General features: G+C 35.9%; 1 protein-coding gene across 5 annotated transcripts in view; it reads left to right on the forward strand.

Moving 5' to 3' along the window:
* Positions 1-255: 255 nt before the first annotated feature.
* The window catches only part of KANSL1L (KAT8 regulatory NSL complex subunit 1 like), a 128,495-nt gene continuing 112,242 nt past the window's right edge, over positions 256-16,508 (forward strand). For 2 of the 5 annotated variants that reach the window (XM_056808131.1, XM_001364488.4), the window contains exons 1-2: positions 260-448; positions 14,461-15,598. In XM_056808131.1, coding sequence (XP_056664109.1) covers positions 14,490-15,598 — 1,109 coding nt within the window. In that variant the 5' untranslated portion in view covers positions 260-448; positions 14,461-14,489. Of the gene's footprint in view, positions 449-12,490; positions 12,655-14,460; positions 15,599-16,508 lie in introns of those variants that run through there. The other 3 variants (XM_056808134.1, XM_056808133.1, XM_056808132.1) reach the window with 3 other exon arrangements.

Raw genomic sequence — 16,508 nt, forward strand, 5'->3', positions numbered from 1 at the left:
AATCTGGTCAGGGAAAGGATGATGCACAGATTGGGAGAAGGGAAAGAAGGGGAGCAGCGCTGCTGGAATCGGACTCCCAGAAGGGTTCCAGAACTTCCGAAATGCTTCCTGCAGGTCCCGCCTCCTTCCCCGGGGTTCCCCCCCCACCTCTCATCTCTTTTAATTTGCATAGTGCGGCCTCCTCCCCCGCTGCGATTGGCCGGCTCCGTGCCGGGCCCCGCCTCCCCCGGCAAGGTTCCATCCCCCGAGCCGTCCTGAGCTGCGGGCAGCCAGCGGACTGTTAAACCGCGGCGGCGGCCCGGGCGAGCTGAGGAGAGAGTTAGCGGCGCCCCGGGCGGGGGGGAGGCGGGCAGGCGGCGGGCGGCCAGAGACCACCTCAGCAGCTCCCACCACGGCCGGACCGACGGTGCGCCGGCAGAGGCGGCGGGGAGCGGGGGCGCCCCAGCAGGCGAGTGGCCCGGGGTCTCCGCGTCGGACTGAGGGGGAGAGGGCTCTGCCGTCCCTGAGGGGCGCGGGGAGCACCCGAAGCCGGGGACCGCAGCGCGGGGAGGGGCGGCGGGAGAAGCGGGGCAGGAGGAGACTTGACCAGGAGGCAGGGGGACCCGCCCGATCAACTTCCGAGCCTTCTTGGGGCTGTTAGCCACAGGGTCCCCGGCAGAAGCTCGCGCTCGCTGGGAGGGGTCGGGACCGGAGCCCAATTTAAACGGCCAAAACCGAACTGGCTGGGGAGAGCTTGAGGGGAGGGGACCGGGGAGGAGGGAAAGAGAAGGGCGGGGCTGAGAGCTGGGGCGGACCAGCTGTGGGTCACGTGGAGAAGGGGGCGTGGTCTGCCCTGCATCGCTTTTGTTTTGGCTGGCGCGTGCGCAAAAAGCATACCACGTGGTTGTATTTCCCCTCGTATTTCCCCTCCTCTTTCCTTCCTTGGTACCAGTCTTATATCCTCTATCTTTAACCGTTCTGGATCTCTTTTTAAGACGTGAGGAGGGTGTGGCCGTGGCAGCAGTGACTTTGTGTGTCTGCGATTCTGTGTGTGTGTATGTATGTATAAGCGTGAGTGAAAATGAAAAGGAACATCTTATATTCTGAACTTTAATACATGTGTTGTTCCCTTGGGTCGTTATTTTCCTAGTTGCATAGCCTGGCCTGGACAAACTCCTAGAATGGAGTTGTTAGAAGAATTGAGCCTGTATTTGTAAATGGAAAGAATAGTAAATGTAATCCTCCCACCCACCCACCCCCAGTAGGAAGTGGGGTTGGGAAGGAATAGTCTGACCTTGCCATCAAAGTAGAATATTAAAAATTAGCCAGTGTTTTGGCAGAGGTTTTTTATCTTTCCTTGTGTGGTAAGGTGGAAGCTTAGGAAGGATTTAGAATTAGGGGGTCTGAGCTTCAATTAGTTCTCCTTACTCCCTGTGAGACTTGGAGAGCAAGTTGCTTTACTTTTTATGCCTCAGTTTTCTCATTTTTAAAAATGAGGGTATAGGACTAGATGATCACTAATAGCTCCAGATTCTGTGAACTAGTACTCTACTAAAAGCCTAAGAATTTATACTAAACAAGCAAACTGGTGTTTAGTTTTCATTATAGGCATTTCCTTTTTTGTCTACCCTAAACTTGATAGGTTTGGGGAAAAGGGAATGTAGTATTTCACTGACTAGGTCATTTGTAACTTGATAATGGTCATGTGGAATATGGATCAGCTGACTTATGGGTGATGTTTGCTTTTAAACAAAAAACCCCAATTTGAGGTATTTATAGATAGAGTCCTGAAAGACAAAGCTCCTTTTTTCTTTATGTCATAGAATATATATATATATATACACACACATATATATATCATAGAAAAAAGTATATACATTTTGGACCAAAAAAGCATGTCTAGTTGTGGTGGAAAATTCTCTGAAATAAAAGTTCTTTGAACAAGAGTCTGAAAATTAAGTAAATATGTACCAACTTCCTACTATATGTATAAAACTTTTCTAGACTCTTTAGAGATATAAATAGTACATTATCTCTGATCTTAAGCAAGGCATCTCCTTGGCATATAGTGTATAATTGAAGTTACCAAGTAACATAGCACTTTTATTACTACATTTCATAAAGTTTTCTAACAGGATTGTAAAGAGACTATGAATCCTCAAATATCATTTGTTGGTCTCTTAACTAAATTCCATTGAAATTTAGCTGCCTTTCTTCTTTTTAGTTTGTTTATTTGATCTATTGGTAAATCTTACTGGCTTTCATTTTATTTTTTTCTTCCCTGCAACCACAGCCATAATCTATGTCCTAGTTATTGCTATTTGCCCAATACTTTTCTTCAATTCCAGACATCATGTTCAGTCATCACAGAATCCAAAGGGTAGGGAACTAAGCAACTATTTCTTCCTTTATGCTATGGCAGGCAGGCAGACTCTTAGCTCTTGCTTCTGTTGTTCCTGTGGTTCAGAGTTCACACAAACTAAGATGAAAATATTTTCTCTCTGTACTCTCATTCCTAACCACTTTATACTTACAGATCTAAAGCTGGAAGGTATCTTAGAGGCTCTCTAGTCTAAAGCTGTCATTTTATAGATGAAGAAACTGAAGCTTGGAAAATTTGAAGTGATTTGCCTACCATCATGTGTAGTGGCAAAGTTGATATTTAAACCAAAGTCCTCTGATTTCATCCACCATACCAGAACCTTGAGACCATATCATATGAAGAACTGAAAATTTTTAGCACTGAGAAAACATATGATAGCTCTATTAAAGTATTTAAAAGGCTATCCTTTGGAAGATGTATTAGACTTTTTCTTTTTGGCCCCAGAGGGCAGAAGCAATAGGTAAAAGTTGCAGAGAATCAAATTTGAGAATGATGTTAATCATCATCATAATTAGTATTTACATATTGCTTTAAGGTTTGCAAAGTGGTTCATAAATATTATTATTTTTATCCTTACAACAACCTTGGAAGGTTGATGATGAAACTGAAGCAAACAGAGGTTAATTGACATGCCCCACGCTCAGGGTCATACAGTTAGTAAATGGCTGAGGATAAATTTGAACTCAGGTTTCTCTGATACCAGGTACAGCACTTTATCTACTCTAGCTATCTGCACCTTAATAATTACAGCTGCCCAAAAGTGGAGTGGACCTCCTCAGGGGGTAATGGGAGTTCTTTTTTTGTAGTTCTTCAAGCAAAGGCTGGATGGTCATAAATTGGGTATTTTATAGAAGAGATACCTATTCAGATACGTGTTGAATTATATGGCAACTGAGGTCCCTTTCAATTCCACTCTCTAGTGGTTCCATTCCTTTGAATAGGGTTAGCTTTCATACCTGTAGTGTTCTTCCTTACCTCCACTTCTTAGTACCACTAGCTTCCTTCTTGAGAATTCCTTGAAATCCCCAGCTCAGGTGTGACCTTCTGTCTAGGAGACTCTTCTGATCATTCTGTTTGTTGCTATTCCTTCCTAAAAGTATTTTATATTTACTTAATTATTTCAGGATATATTTATCTTCAAATACGAAAAAGGTTTTAGATTCTGTTTTAATTTTACAAATATTTCTAGCAAGATGGCCTGATTTCTCTCAAATTCTGTGGTGTAGAATATGGACAGTTATTGTGGCATGTGGTATCTATTTGGTCTCATTTCCAGCTAGATGCTGTGAACACAGAGACAAAAACAAAATAGCTCCTTTCCTCAATGAGCTTACTGTCTGTTTAAGGATTTACAAAATGTGTACAACATGAACACAAGTGAAATATGAGGTATGATAAGGGGAGAACATTAATGACTGGGGTTTCCATGGAATTCATCGTATAAGAGCTGAGCCTGGAAGGAACAAGTGCATTGCAGATATGAGGAATTGCCTATGTGAATGCATAGAAATGGGAGATGATTAAGTTCAGGAAAAACTCATGTTGTAGTTTTATTTGGAACTTAGAGTTCATCAAGAGAAATAATGTGTAGTCAGATTGGAAAGGTTGGTTGGAGCTAGATTGGAAGTCCCAAAATGTTAACAGACTGAGGAATTTGTATTTTATATTAGAAATACTCTAGTTCAGGAGCCTTGGAAAGTTTTTGAGCAGAGAAATGACATTATCAGACCTGTGCCTTATAAATAGTATTTTCGAAATTGTATGTTAAATAAAGGGTGACTGAATCAGGGGGACTGATGGAAGATAGTGTAGTAATTCAGGGTAGTGGTCCTGATCTTGTCTGATTTAGTATGGAGGCCATCACAATAAAAAGAAAGCATTTTGAGGGGCATTGTGAAGGCAGAATCAAGATACCTGGGAATTTTAATGTAAGAAACAAATAAAATAATATAAATAAAATAAAAATGTTCATAGCCTTTAGCTAGAAATGAGACCAAATAGATACCATATGTTACCAAATAAAAGAAAATAAAATTTTAATGTAACAAACATCATCTTTAAAATGTTGATGGGACATCCTGGAAGAGATCTCTAATATACAGCTCTTAATGCAGGGCAAGAATTCAGGATAAAGAAATATTGTATACAACCATGTTGAAGGATATAAGCAATAGCTTCATAGGGTATAATGTAGGTACCACATGTTGCTAGATGACAGAATGCCAAGAAACAAATATTACACCCATTATCCCAAATGAGGGTATTGACCAGATATGACTCAGTAACAATATTTAGCTCCCTACAGATAGTCTTTGAGCTTTAAGTCATGTTATATAGACTACCAAGGGGATACTGTGAGCTAGGTATTGAACTTCTTCGTCTTCTTTTGTAACCCTTACCTTCCATCTTGGAATCAATACTGTGTATTGGTTCCAAGGCAGAAGAGCAGTAAGAGCTAGGCAGTGGGGGTTAAGTAACTTGTCCAGGGTCACACAACTGGGAAGTGTCTGAGGCCAGATTTGAACCCAGATACCTCCCATCTCTAGGCCTGACTCTAAATCCACTGAGCTATCCAACTGCCCCCAGGTATTGAACTTCTTGGTAAAGAGGCAGAGTGCCTCTGGCTGGTATATTATAGTCATAAGGATCTGGACTATGTTATATAGATGGAAGGAATCAACATCAAAGGAGAAAAGGTTGTTGACTGATGGTATCAGAGGAAGTAAAAGGCAATGCAGAGCTTCATATGCCAACTGTTTCAGGTTCAGTGTTTAGGAGAGGCATAGAAAGGAATAGATAACAGTGAAGAGGGAAGTCAAGAATTCGGTGTCCTCTAGAGTAGCTAGGTTTCTGTTTATGAATGCAAGAAGGACAGAGTACAAAATGAAGACATCCAGAATGCAGGGGACTTTGTTAACCATAGAATGAGTGGTTCGAGTGGTTCATCATATGATGGAAGGTGAGGGCAGAGGATGAAAGTGATTTGAGAGGAGTAGAGTTGAATTGAATAGGGATGAGAAGACAAGGAGAGGTGAATGGAAGGAGGGAGGTCTTTGCATTGGGAGACAATGCTTTTTCAATCACAGATATTAGTGGAGCAGGAGGTACATTATGTTATAATAGGACTAGGTAAAGAGGAGCAGTGTGGTATAGTGGAGAGGGAGCTACATTCTTGGAGTAAGGAAGATCTTGAGTTTAAGTCCTATTTCTCATACTGGTCATGTGACCATGGACAGTCATTTAACCCATTAGTGCCTCAAGCAACTCTCTTAAGACTACAAATTAAAGAGATATTAGTCATCTATTTTGATGGTAGGATTTTCTATACCAGGAATGCCCTACAAGAATGAAATCACAGATGTGGTCCCCACTTCCTTTAAAAAGAAATTTTTAGAAAAGTACTAGATGGGAAGTAGTTGGTTGCAAGGTCCCATGCTCCATGTAATGATGAAGTGATAATGATGGCCAGTATTAGCAGAGGTATTTATGTAAGCACTGGGGACCTCAGGGTGAATCCAGTTGGTGAATAATTTAGCTTAATAAATACATGGAGATCTGGTGCCTGTGGATCAGATTAAACTTGCTTGTGGTACTAGCTTTAGATTCACCTAAAGAGAACTGGGGAGATGTGATGAACATAGAATGTTTCCCACATATAGAGAAATCACTGACTCAGGTCCCAAGCTGAGATTCCCTCCTTTTGAAGCTCTCCATGGGGTGAAGGAGCTGGTTGGGGAGGCACCGGAGAAAGCAGACTCCATTAGTCTCAGTAAAACTGAGGTAGAAAATCAGCCCTGAAACTTGCTCTGAGAAGAAAAGTCAAGAAAGTCCATCTATATACTTTTTAAATACAGGAAATGCCTAGAAACATCTTTAGGACTCAGTCTTAATTTTTTTTTTTTGTTAAACATAGTGGCTAGGATTATAGATTAAAAGGAGCCAGGCTCTGAAAGTCGATTAAGGGCTTAACACTGAGAAGTTGACAGTTAAAAAGTGATAAGCGGAATAACTGGAAGAAGCAGAATCAACTAACAAAGTCACTGATTTGAATAATCCATTTTAATAACACTTCTCTTAACTCTAAGGACTGGTTTTCTTTTTTGATACAGTATAACAATTGATATTCCTAACAATGACATCAAGAAAAGTTTAAATTTTGTTCAATATTCTATTTAGGATGGTAGATAAATGTGAAATATTGTTATCTAAAAGGGCAAGCTTCAGTTACTTGGAGAATTGATTTATAAGGATCACCTTATGTCACTCATCTGAGATAAATAAGGTATTATTGTACCATACAGGCATGAATAAAATGCTTTTTGGTAATATGAACTTCAAAATTTCTTCCTAAACCATCAAGTTACTCTTAGAATCTTAATAAATTTTCATTTTATTTAGTATTCTAGCATTTCTTTTTACCTGCAAATGGATATAAACATTTTTTAGATTAGACAGCCAGGTAGCAAAATAGATAGAATACCAGTACTGGAGTCAGTTCAAATTCTGTCTCAGACATCAACTAGCTTGCAACTTGTCAGTCTCAATTTCTTTATCAGTAAAATGGGGATAAAAACAGTAACTATCTTGCTGGGTTGTTATGAGGATCAAATGTGGTTACATTTGTAGAGTACTTTGAAAACCTCAGAGTTGTTAGATATTATTATATAAATCTTAGATATTATTAAATATTATGTTATTTGAGAGAATAGTTTTGAATGTTCCTCTTTTTAAAAAATCCATTATTAACTCTTATCATCTATTTGTTCTAATAATGACTTTGTACCTAATCCTAAACTCTTCTCCCCTAATTCTCAAATGGTTGTTAGACATATTTATGAGGCCCACATTTAATATTTTTAGTTGCTGTACTCTACATGTTCTGTCACATAAAATTAATCTGAGATTAAAGTATTTAGCTGAGCTGATTTGGCAACGAACTTTAAAATGTAAACTTGTTGTATCTAGGTTTACATACTAACAGTGATAAAGTAGATAACTTGATTCTTTAGTCATGTTTTTAAGTCATGCACTGATAACTGCAAAATATTTAGATATACTCGAAATATATTTTGTTTGATGTTTTATGTGACCACCCAAACTGTTTTATCTTTAATTGAATTCCCATAGTTTCAAAGAGAAATTCCTTTTAAGGTAATTTTTTTTTTAAGCAGAAGAATTTCTTAGTTATAAAATTTCTCACTAAGATAAACTCTTACTTACAAACTTTTAAAGAACTGAGCCAACTACAAACATCCAGGACATTCCAATTATTGTAGCAAACTCCTGTACGTTGAGACTTTCCAAATTGTTCTATGAAGAAATCTGGAAAATGTGACACTGTAGTACTATGTTTACGTGTTCCTATTGAGCAACTGTGGAAGGCAATAATCTGCATAAATGCTTTCCCTTTTATTTTATTAGCCTATAAATTAAACTCTGTTTTCTATTCCTTTTTTTAAAGGAAAATTGTCAAAGAGAAAGATGTATACATATCTCAGTAGTAGAGTGTATATATACATACACATACACACATATAAATCCTTGTAGGATCCTTGAGCTTCTAAAAATTCAGGCAAGTGCCTTGGCTTTCTTTTTCCTAAATAAAGCTTTCTCTTTTTTAAAACTACACGTTAGTGGTGGTCTAAAATTATCCACATTACAATTCTATGAGTTTTAAATATCTACGGATTGAAAATTAAAAAAAAAAAACCTTTAGTAGACTATAAAAAATCACAGATTTATTATAATAAGGTAAACAAAAATTTGAAATTTGCCTTTAAATGTGAATTTTCTTAGGGATATATCTTAGTATAGGTTTAAGATCATTAAACTAAATGGTATGCTTTCAACATTCCTAGAAAATTTGCAAAAAGTTCACCTACTTTTTATGAAGAAGATACTTTGATTCTTAACTTTTTTTGTTACTTATGTTAAGTATCAAGCCCAACTCAGTAAATGTTAATTTGTTACTTTTTTATTGTTGCTTTTCCTTGTTAAATATCAAGCCCAATCTAGTAAATATTAATACCGTATTTTCTTCTAGGTCTAGGCAACCCATACAGTACACATTTGACAAAATATTCCATGTTGGCAGTTTGCCAGATTTCATTTGATTAAAGACAAATACTAAAATATTAATATTTTTAAAATATACTCTCTTAACTAATGGAAACATTTTGGAAGCAACAGAGGTTTTGTTTAAAGGTGCAAATAATTATTCTCTTTTTAGCTCATAAAGAATGGTTCCTATGTTAAAGCATAAATTAAAAGAGAATTAGAATTTATGTCTGAAGCAATGAATGAACCATTTTAGTTTTTAATTAAACAAATTTTACTTTGTTTATAATAAGAGTAAACTTGAGCATGACAAGCCCTTTTCAGAATTTTATGAAGTATGCAACCTCATCAATTTTATCACTTCTCTAATGGGCATAGTGAAATTGACTCTAGATTGCCAGTTTGAAGATTATCTATAGCCAGTTTTTATATTTTTAAGGTTAATTATTAATGTTACCAAGAAAAACTGAAAACTTTTTGTATTTGCCTGATGCAAATGATTTTAATTAACCTAAAGCCAAATGTAATTATAGAATTCTTTTGTTAAAGAGTAATTGCCAAAATATAGTTATCTATATGCTCATTATTTGTCAAAACACATGGCATAGAGTTGACAGTGTTTTGATCGTTCTTTTATTCTTTGAAAGAGTACCATTATAGTTTCCAAACATTTAATTTGATATTCTGTAGTTTAAGCAACCCATAGGTAGTTTCATAAGTTTCTGGAGCCAAAATATTTATCATCTAGTACCTCATCCTCTGATAAACTTTTTTGCTCTTAGATTTATTCTTAGATGGTACAATCCATCTCTAAGCCAAAATTTGAAGTATTTTCTAGTTTTGCAGGCTCTACTAGAACTTGGACTCTACTGACAGAGTCTTTGGGAATTTAGTGGTATCTCCACAACCATAATGACTCCTCAAAGGAGAACCTTTGTTAGTGGAGGGAGTAACTACATTTGTTCAAATCACAAATCACTTTACATTTTCAAGAATCTACTTGTAATTAGATAATCCAATTTCCAAGTAGAATAGTCATGAAGAATTTATTTTTCAATGTGGCTTCTCCCTTATTTCTTACCTGTATTCTTCCTCTTTGGTCAATAATTCTATTTCTGTCTTCTATAGGAAGCTTGGATAGAACTTTTAAAAAGTAGATTTCATTATATTTCCCCCTAAAATCATCTCTCCTAAATTCTTTATTTCTGTGGAAGATACTTCCATTCTTCAGATTCCTGCCTCATTCCCTGTATCTTATCAATTGCCAATTTTTTTCCATATTTGTCTCATTCCTAGTCATACATTATCATCCTAATTCAATCCCCTTTTATCTCTTCCTTGAATTATTGTAATAGCAATTGGTAATAATTGGTCTCTCCACACCCAACCTTTCTCCTCTCCAATCTAACCTTCACACAGCTGTCTAATTAACATTTCAAAATCACATTTCTGTCCATATCATGCCCCTGTTCAAAAAGTTTCTGTGTAACTCCCCATTTTCTAGAGGATAAAATACAAATTCCTTTTTTTTTAGCATTTAAAGTCTTTACAAGCTGACTCTCTATAGCCATGATGGTGAATCTATGCCACATGTGCCAGAGATGGCACACAGAGACCTCTCTGTAGACATGCATGCCATTCCAGGCAGTTAGTTACTAGAAAGGCAGAGCAACTCAAGTGGAGCTTCTCCCTTTCCCTCTCCACCATGCTGCCCCTCCCCTCTCTTTCTTCCTCCCTCCTCTGGGGTAAGGAAGGGCACTCAGTCTCTTGGGGAGGGGGGGCATGGCATGTGATGTTTAAGAGGTTCTAAGGTTCATCATCACTACTCTGTCGCCTCTTTCCAGTCTTCCCCATTTCACACTTTGTTCTCACTGATCAGACTTACTTGCTGTTCCCAATATGACATTGTATTAATGATATTGTGTTACACATATGTGCTTTTGCACAAGCTATCTCTCATTCCCAAAATGCCTTCACTCTATTTCTGTTGGAATCCTGTCCTTTATTCAAGACTCAGCTCAATTGCTATCTATCACAAGAGGCCTTTCATGATTCCCCTAGGTTTTAGTGAATCCCTCCTTTTATTACTTTGTATTTACTTATTTGTGTTTATGTAGTTTTCCCCCAATAGAATATCAATCCCTGGTGGAGGTTTTAGTTTTGTGTTTTTACCTTCTAACACCTAGAATAATGCCTGACAGATTGTAGACATTTCAATGAATACCTGTAGGACTGAATTTTGGGTTTTGAAGCTCTCTTTATTATTGAACTAAACTCCTTGAGGAAGAAAGGATTGTGATTTTTTTTTCAGCATTGTGATTAATACCAAATTTAGGATGAATTTTCAGTGAGTATAAATATTTATCAAAGGTGATAATAATTGGAACAGCAGAACTCAGAATTGGGAAGAACCACTGGAGAGAGATTCTGCAGGATCCAGTTGGACATCAAAGAACTTCTTTTTAAAAGCGTGTACATAATTTGAACACTAATAATCAAGAATTAAGTATATATGAAAGACTAGGCCCTGGGCAGGTAGATGGCTCAGTGATTAGAGAGCCAGGCCTGGAGACAAGAGGTCCTGGGATCAAATCTAGCTTCAAATACTTCCTAGTTGTGTGACCCTGGCAAGTAACTTAACCCCCATTACCTAGCCCGTATTACCACTCTTCTGCCTTAGAACCAATACATAGTATTAATTCTAAAAGAGAAGGTAAGGGTTTAAAAAAAAAAAGACTATGCCTTTTTAAAAAGAAACTCTGAGTTTTTCAATATGTTGTGTAAATTGAACATTCTTGGTACTCCCTATAATATCACTTAATGAATTGAGTAATCTAGTCATCTAAGAATTGTTATACTTCATACCAAATAAACATAATTAGAATATAATAATAGTTAGCATATTCCCTTGGGCACTAATCTTTTTTATATTTAAAAGATATTTCAGCAACTCAATGCTTCATAGTAGTCATTATTATACTACTTGCTCTAGAAAATATAGGTGATAATAAAACTGGGACTTTCTTGTCTGACTTGCTTTGGAAATTGATTGGTCCCCCCCCCCCTTTTGGGTAATTCTTAAAAAATAAACACAAACATATTCATCTACAAAAAAAAGAGAGAGAGAGAGAAATGGGTGAAATTACATATCTCCAATTAATGGGCAGCCTCTTCCCAGGTCTTTGAAACAAAAATGATTGCTATAAATATTTTTGTGCGTATGGATCTCTTTTGTCCCTTTGGGTCCTGTGGATCAAAGGGTTTATATAGTTTGATGTCTTTTGATTTCAAGAATAGTTGGCCAGAATCACACCTCTCACAATACTGTATTGGTTTGCCCATTCTTTGGTACCTCTTACAATGATTATTTGAGTCATATTTACCAGTCTGATGGTTGGAAAGTAAAACCTTAAAATTGTTTGAATTTGCATTTTTATTATTTGGGATTTGGAATTTTTTCCATATGGTGTAATAAACCTTTAAAAAGTAAATTCCTAATATCTGCTCATTTAATGTACATGAATATTTCTTATTCAAGGTAGAAGTTTGAATACACAGAAGACTTCTTGTTAAACTTGAATTTTTCTTGTATGATTATGTAATAAAATGAGTTTACTAAATCTAGGATTTTATAATACTGTTGAATTTGTGAATTAAAGTATTAATTGATGAGGAAAGTCTAGATTTTGTTTTGAGCATATATGTATGTGTACATATACATCTATTCTAAGGCACCCATTGTTAGAATGTTTTAGCAATATTTAATTTAAGAATGTGTGTACTTTAAAATCTATAATCCTATTATGCTTTGATCTATTTTATATGCTAAAAATGTAAAAAAATAAAAGCAACTTATACATTTCAAGGCATGAGGAGAGACTTTCTCAATATATTGTATGACAACTGGTGCTATAGAATATATGTGCTCAAAACAAAATCTAGATGTCTCTTACTTATTGATAATTCAAAATCCAAATGTAGAGGGATTGTAAAATCCTAGATTCAATTAATTCCTATATGCACATATTTTATACCTTTATGCAAATAATACATAATTATTATTTAATCACATATAATATATAATATGAATACAAACATATATGTGTGAAAACACACATCTTTAAAAAGCTTGAGGTTATTTTTGAGTGGTTTTTGTTTTTGTTTTGCGAGGTAGAACAGGAGGAGGAGGATAGAAGGCCTGGATATATGTCTGGATGGGGTACAACTGAAGCAAGGTGAGAGTAATAGTGGTCAACTCTTCTCTGAAGACCCCACCACCAGTGCTAGTGGGAGTTGGAGAAGTAGCTCCAGACACTGGTAACACGGGGGAGGTTAATCTGGGATTATTTGGGGGCCCTTCTGGGATCATTTTCAGGGATCCAATGGAGAGATTCTTAATCATTACTTTCATTCCTGGATACATTAGATAAAATTTAGCTTTTGTGTCTCTTTTGTTTTGGACTTTAATTGGACAGCCTTTTTTTTTTTTTAAGATGTGTTTCCTTACATATCAGACCAGGTTTTTTATGAAATCTTTTGCTTGTTTGTATACTTAAGTATTAGTATCTACTGTGAATATGTTGGCTAGAAGCTGTATAGATTTTGTCATCTCTAAAATGCCAGTGCCTAGCAGCTCCTCTAAGGTAAAGTTTAATAGCTCCTGTCATAATGAGAGATTGTGTTTTGTTAAAATAATCATCTTAGATAAATCTTATAGAGGTAGTGTAAATTAGTATAAAGCATCCACTGGACTAGGAGTTAGGAAATCTGGGTTTTAGTTTTGATTGTGCCACTAACCAAGAAGCTTTTCAATTTCTTCATCTATAAAATGAAAGTGTTGGATTAGATAATTGCCTAAGCCCCTTCCAGATCTAATATTTTGTGATTTTAAGTATTTCTTTCTGACAAGCAAAATGTACTTAGAGGAAGACAACCTGAATTATGAAGAGCCTCCAGTTTTTGCCATACTAGGATCAGTTGAGGGAACTGAAGATGTTTAAGAGATGCTAAGCGAAGACTTATGGGGAAATGTAATAACTCCTTTTAAGTATTTGAAGAGTCATCTCATGGATGGATGATTATTCTTGGCCATAGAGGGCAGAACAAGGATAAAGAGATGGAAATTGCAGAGAGGGAAATTTAAACTTGATATAATAATAAAAAACCTTTCTAACAATGAGACCTGTCTGAAAGTGAAATAGAATAGCTGCCTCAATAGTTAGTACTTTCTTTTTTCATTTGAAAATCTCAAGCAAAGGCTAGACTATCTGTTGGTTATGCAATAAAAGAAATTCTTGTTTAGTCATGGGTTTTATTATGAAAAATATGTACACTTGAGAATGGGAGAGTTTCTAATAATGGTTAAAATATATTGATTTATTGATATATTGATTGATATATTTATAAATTGAGACTATTTTCATGGTCTGTATATTTAGTGAAGATTACTATTGTAATAGAATATTTTTAGTTTTAGATGTTAGTACAGGTGATTAAAATAAGTTTTAAAACTGAATATTATAGTGATCAATGTAGGAGTAAAACAACTAAATATATAGGTCTAAAAGTATTTAATTCTGATATTTATTGAAATTATATAATTAAAGGTCATATCCAAGGTAAGGACCTAGATTCAGAGGTAGAAATTTTTTCCTTTGAATCTGATGCAAGTTTGTTTAAATACAAATGTCTTCATTAACCTTCATGTATTTATTAATTCATTCATTCTGATATTTCTTGAGAATTTGTTTTGTGTATAAATATGTATATGATGTCTAGGTGTTGGGTGGGTGTTTTGGGCCTCACTAACAAAATTAACAGTACTTTTTTGTCCTTACTGCCACCTTTATGAACTATCTAAAGTCTGACTAACATAGAAGAAGCTGAGGGTGAGGGAGAGTTAGAAGGAGAAGGAACTCCATTCTGTTCTTTTAAATCAGAAATGTGCAGCACTATGTCCAGAAAAAGTTATGAACCAGTGTAAAAACTTGCTGTTTAAATGTGTAAATATTTCATTACTCATTTTCTTATTTTATTTCCAGGTTTCCTGCAATTACCCATAGGAGTCGCCATGACCCCAGCTTTGAGAGAGGCCGGAATGAAGGGACATGGTATCCACTTGTCATCTTCTTTATCTAGAACCATGGAGTCTGACACAGTACTTTGTATGGAAAGTCCAGGAACTGTTGAAGAAAAACTAAAGGGAGACTCCATTACACAGATTAATTGCTCAATGCTGGGGTTTCCAACTCCTGAACCTAGCCTTAATACTAATTTTGTGAATTTGAAACACTTTGGCTCTCCTCAGCCTTCAAAACATTATCAGACTGTCTTTCTAATGAGTTCTAATTCTTCATTAAATATGTATAGTGAAAATTATACACAAAAGAAATTAGGAGACCCTAATGGCAATAAGCTAAAAAATACACTGCGAAATGGCACCAGCATTAGGCTCAGTAGACTTTGTCCTCCTAATTCTGAAGATTTCATCAAACAGGAACCTTTATCAGAAACCACAAGTCAGTGCATAACTGATTTGCCAAGTGTTTTGGATTCCAGTGTAACCAAAGTCAGTAGTGTGGAAAACATAGAGCTTCCAAACTGTAAATGGTACCAAAAGAATGGTCTTTTGGATAAAGCTACTGGTACTGAGAGTAAAAAGAGTTTTTTGCAGTGTGCCCAAAAGAAAGCTTGGCCTGGGCACACAAATGTACTTATTAGCTCCCCTGCCACTGAGAAAGAAGAAGAAGTAAATGCTCGTTTACTTCATTGTGTAAGCAAACAAAAAATTCTCTTTAGCCAAGCCAAAAGAACTCAGAAACATTTGCAGATGCTCCTGGCAAAGCATGTTGTTAAACACTGTGGTCAACAAATGAAATTCTCTATGAAACATCAGTCCCAAAGAATGAGAATCTTTCATGAACCTGCCAGAATTCTGGACAATAGTTTCCACAGATGCACCGAAATTAAACCAGAAGTCTGCATATCTAATGCAGAGAATGATTTGTGGAAAGATACCAAAAATGGTTTTGGGAAGTGCACCATTGCAGAAATTCAGAAGTTTGCACTATCGGCTGCAGGGTTGTTGTCTCATGTTGAAGAGGGTTTAGACTCTGATGCAACTGACAGCAGCTCAGATGAAGATTTGGATGAGAAGCCCATTAGAAAAAGTGTCATGGTGTAAGTGTGAAATTGCTAGATTTTTGGCTATTTAGCAATTGTTTGGTACCCAGCATTAATACACATTAAGTTTAGTAGAATATTATAACAAATTTTTTTTCTAAATTAGATAAGTATTTTTGTATCCTTTAAATTGTGTAAAAGAAAAAAAGTATAAGTTCATACCTTTGGTTTTGCATTGTCTACCTAGTACAGTTAAGTATGTACATATGCCATTTGTCCTCCTATATTATTCAATTTCTTTTAATAGGAGAAACAATTAATTTTGGTAATAAAAACTCTTTGTAGGTAAGTGGATTTTCCCTCCTACCTATCTGGGTATCCACTTGTGTTTTATGTTATTTTATGGCCAAGGTCTTAATCTTACTCCAAATGTGATCCAGTCTGACTATTTTATATCTTGACCGAAGTGACTGACCAAACTCGAGCTCAATTCTGGTTTTGGTGTTCCAGAATTCAGTTCAGCTAGGGCTTTTTTTTCCTGATTTATGAAAAATTAGAATATCAGTATTTTAACTACATTTTTATATTACTCATCCTCTTTCTCTTCTCTCCTGACTTTCATCTCATTTTAAACATTGTTTTAAAATATATTACTGATTAATTTTTTCATGAACTCTACAAATTTATAATGAAGGAGAGAATCAAATATTGAATACTTGATTTATTAGTTTATGTGACTTATCTTTAAGAAAAGGAACATAATGATATTCTAGTTATAAAGCTTATATGGATAGAGTAGAAATCATGTAGTAACTGAATATATTGTGTTGCTAACTTCTAAAACATACAAATTCTAATATTATAAATTTACTATTTTTAATAATTTTCTGATAACACTATACTTTTATTTTCAGTCCTCAAGAACAGGGAGGGTCAAAGGACTGAAACCATTTGGTATATGTGCTTT

The sequence above is a fragment of the Monodelphis domestica genome, chromosome 8 (genome assembly GCF_027887165.1).
Source record: "Monodelphis domestica isolate mMonDom1 chromosome 8, mMonDom1.pri, whole genome shotgun sequence".
NCBI classification, from domain to species: Eukaryota; Metazoa; Chordata; class Mammalia; order Didelphimorphia; family Didelphidae; genus Monodelphis; species Monodelphis domestica.